We start from the raw sequence: 4,172 nt of genomic DNA on the forward strand, positions 1-4,172 counted from the left end.
ACAAGAAAAATAGCACACTAATTTACAGGAGGAAATTCACAACCATGCGGAGTATATGTCGACTACACAAATATATTCAGAATCATAACTCCTACAGTTCATCAATACCGAATGACAGTCTGTAAATATCCCCCTTGCACGTGTCCTAATGCATCCTAATTTCCTTTATCGTATCCCTATGATTACCACACTAGAAATATGACAGTGTAATGGTGTCAGAGTCTTCATTGATAGCACAGTCTCTCTTGCTCACTCACTCGCTCACTCACCTCCCCCCCACCCCCAATACACACACACTGAAGTTTGGTTTCAGTTGCCTGAGACTGCAGTCGTGTGTGTGGGAGTTTTGTTTGCGGGAGAGTGTATATGCGTGTGTGTGTGTGTGTTTATTGTTGACAAAGGCTACTGGCCAAAAGCTTTAAATGTGAAAATCTTTTTGTTGTGCCTATCTGTGACTCAGCTTCTTTGCTATATGTTGAGTAGCAACTTTCCTTCTTATAATATTGTTACATTCCATTCTGGAATTTCCATTGTTTGAGATAGCTTACAAACACAGAAGGCTTAACAGTTAGTGTAAAGAGCGGCTTGATGTGATCTATATCTCTAACATTGAAGAGTTACTATAATGACAAATACTTCTCGCACGGAATGTCTATACACCACTGTACACTTTTGTTTGCGGGGATAGAATGAGATGCAACATGACGTCCCCCCTTAGCGTTAATGATATCGCAGATTAAATTTCACATGTCGCCCTGCACACGTTACCACTCCTTTCCTGAAACCGGCCATTGTGCCGCTGGAATTGGTTGTTCCAGTGGGATGTGAGGTACCAGTCTTTGGCATCATTTTCTTCTCTGAGGCACGCGGCGTCCATAGTGTCTTGTGTTGGCTGTGGGGTACAGGGACATTTTCTGGTTCTATATTCTTGTCTTCTATTTTGCCTCCTGCCATCCTTGCTCTGTCCAATGTGTCAAAAACTGCGGACTTGAGTCGGTCCAGTGCAGTGGTGGTAGGCATACCAATTACTCTAATCTATAATGTGTGGCTGCCTCTGCTAATGGTCCATTCAATGATGGCTGCACAGGTTGCATACTGCATCACTGCATAACAAAACGTGTGTGCAATTCTCAAGATCTGCAAACACAAATGAGTGTCTCCCTGGCTGACTTCTGGGTGCCATTGGTGTAAGCTGTCATATGTCCTCTCGTAATCTAGCAGCAAAGTCTGATGATTTCACTGTATCGTCTGCCGTGCAGTGCAAGAATTCTCCTGGCAGGCGTAACATTTGTCCATACATTAACTTTGCTGCCGTAACCTTTAGATTGCTTTTGAATGATGTCCGTAGTTCCAGGAGTACAATAGGTAGTGCCTCCATCCAATTCTGCTTTGTGTGACATCGCAGAGCTGCTGATGCAGGTGTTCCACTATGCCATTTGATGCAGGATGATAGGCTGTGTTGCTTATATGCTTCATGCCTAATAATGTAGATAATGCTCTGAAAAGATAGGCTTCAAATTGTTGTCGGTGGTCTGTGATACTCCATAATGGCATGCTGAATCGAGTGATCTAATTGCAATAACATGTCTGTGCCATGGTTTTGGCTGTGATGTCCTTAATAGGGAAATGCTTCAGGCCACCTGGTAAATTGGCCCACAACTGTATGAGACAGTAACTATAGCCTTCTGAGACTGTGAGCGGGCTACGATATCAACGTGCACATGTTCGAAACATTGATTCGGCAGTAGAAATGCGCCGAGCGGTGCTGCGTACGTGATCTTGTTCCTCTGACACGCAGTGCATTGCTTGATATGTGCAATCTGCATGCATTCCAAGTCAGACGAAACTTTGTTTGACCAGTCTAACAGTAGCTTGTACTCTTTGATGTGCCAGATTGTGTACTGATGCAGTTGCTTGTGCTCGAAAGTGTTGCGGCACAAATGGACGTGTTTTCAACACAGATAGGTCCCAGTACAATTCAACATTTGCTTCAGACATCACAGCACATTGTAACTTTAGTCATCCTGGTTGTTTCAACAAATCTTATAAATAATCATCACATTGTTGGGCCTGTGTGAGGACGTCAAAATCAATAGTAGCCGTTATAACTTCAACATGTGAGCATGTGTCTGCTGTTGCGTTTACAACCTCCGCACATTATAGCGCATCCCCTGGTATGTTCAGCTTCCCATGTACATAAACAATGCAAGTGGTGAATTGGCTAATGTAATCTAAATGGCACAGCTACCTTGGCGATGCTTTCTATGGTTTTCAGCAAAGGCGTACATTAGTGGCTTGTGATCTGTGTAAATAGTGAACTGTTGGTTCTCTAGTAAATGCCTGAATTTCTTGACTGTGACATAAGCTTCAGACAGTTTGCGGCCATAGCTTGCCCAACGCTGCTGTGAAAGTCACAATTTGTGACTGAAGAATTCTGTGGGGTGCCAACAGTCCTCGACCTGTTGCAGAACAGCGACGGTAGACAAGGCATCGGTCATAAGTGCAAGTGGAGCCTGTACCACTGTGTGCACTAATTGTCTCTGCAATTGCTGTTTTTATGGTTTGAAAAGTGTCACCTGCCTTGCTTGTCCAATGCAATCTGTCATTTGGCTTTGGTGTTCCCTTAACAAATTCATTCAGGGGCACCATTATCAGCGCGTAATTGTGTACAAGTCTTCAGTAAAAATTTGTGACCCCTAACAACCAGTGTAGCTCTCAGATTGTAATTGGATGACAGTACTTGTTTATGGTTTCCACATTATCTTGCAGCAGGTGAATACCATGCACATCTAACGTGTAACCCAGAAACTGCACTTCCCTTGCTCTAAATGTACACTTTGAAGGATCCATTACTAAGCCTTGTGTGCATAAATGATCAAATATAGGAGCCAAGCGATGTAAATGTTTTTCTTCCATCACCAAAATGTCATCTATATAAACATAACAGAAGACTAAAGGTGTTGTAACTGCTGTCCGTTGGATATCTTCTATGGCAACTGATAATAGGCCTAGACTAGATCATCAGAAGAAAACATGGTCTTACCATGAATGTTGGCAGAGAAGTCTTTTCATATGGGGCACTGGGTACCAATCCGGGATGGTCCTCGCATCAAGCTGCTGGTAATTGCCAAATGGACACCATACATTCTTCTTCTTCTTCTTCTTCTTCTTCTTCTTGGGTACCACATGGATTTGGGCTGCCCAGCTGCTACTCAAAACTCTGCAAATGCCCATTGACAGCATGCTGTGGAATTTCTGCTTCACCACTCACAACTTTTCTGGCATCAGACATCTAGGCCACGTGTCAGATGCCAGGCCTGGCGTGGTCAAAATGTGATGCACCGTTGTGTGTTTAACCAGCAGGAGATTAGGCGACTGCTCCATGATTTCAGGAAATTCTTTTAGTAATCATGTATATGGCGTATCTCCTGTGACCGCATATACTGTCATCCGAGTGACACAACACATCTTCCCTGGGGAATGCTGGTCTGAAGTGGAATTGATCATCTGCTTGCATTGGGGGTCAGGTATCAGATCATAAACGGATAAGAAATTGGCTCCTATGATAGGCTGCAACATATCCACTATTGTGAAGCGCCACTCAAATGCGCGACGTAGTCCAATTTAAGCGACAATGCGACCAGACCATATGTTTTAATCTTAGAGTTGTTAGCAGCAAACAGACAAGAATCGTCACAGCTCCTGGATGGTACATGGCTTACCAGATACACAGACACTTCTGCCCCTGTGTCCACTAGGTGTTGTAATTTAGTGTTGCAGTATGTGGCAAAAAGTCGACATGCATTGCCGGTATGAGTGGTAGTTTCTGCTACTGTTTCCGCTTCATGTTTCCATTTGGATGGTGGTGTACACTTTTGTGCATCGTTTCGGAATTTCTTGTGGTACCAGCACAGATATTGTGCTGATGGCGAGTGGTTACGACTTCTTGAAAACTGGCGACAGTGTCGCTGCCGTGTGTGCGTTGTATTTAATGCGGCTACTTGCGTGATAAGCTTAGCTAATTGCGACTGGAGTGATGCTAGTGTCACTGCTGACTTATACTTGTACCATAGCGTCAGTGTTGACACGTTTGTTGTGGGATACATCTTGACAATCCTATCCATTGTTTGCCCTAGTGTGTTTAAATCACCCATGAACACTGTCAGAATTTT

The 4,172-nt window shown here is 43.7% G+C and overlaps 1 protein-coding gene across 1 annotated transcript; it reads right to left on the reverse strand.

Annotated features, from left to right (window-relative positions):
• Positions 1–2,715: 2,715 nt before the first annotated feature.
• On the reverse strand, positions 2,716–3,243 carry LOC126249292 (uncharacterized). Its single transcript, XM_049950978.1, has 2 exons — positions 3,089–3,243; positions 2,716–3,013 (listed from the first exon to the last, which is right to left on the reverse strand). Exons 1-2 carry the CDS (start codon positions 3,241–3,243, stop codon positions 2,716–2,718), a joined length of 453 nt encoding a protein of 150 aa, XP_049806935.1.
• Positions 3,244–4,172: the final 929 nt, after the last annotated feature.

The sequence above is a fragment of the Schistocerca nitens genome, chromosome 1, assembly GCF_023898315.1.
Source record: "Schistocerca nitens isolate TAMUIC-IGC-003100 chromosome 1, iqSchNite1.1, whole genome shotgun sequence".
NCBI classification, from domain to species: domain Eukaryota; kingdom Metazoa; phylum Arthropoda; class Insecta; order Orthoptera; family Acrididae; genus Schistocerca; species Schistocerca nitens.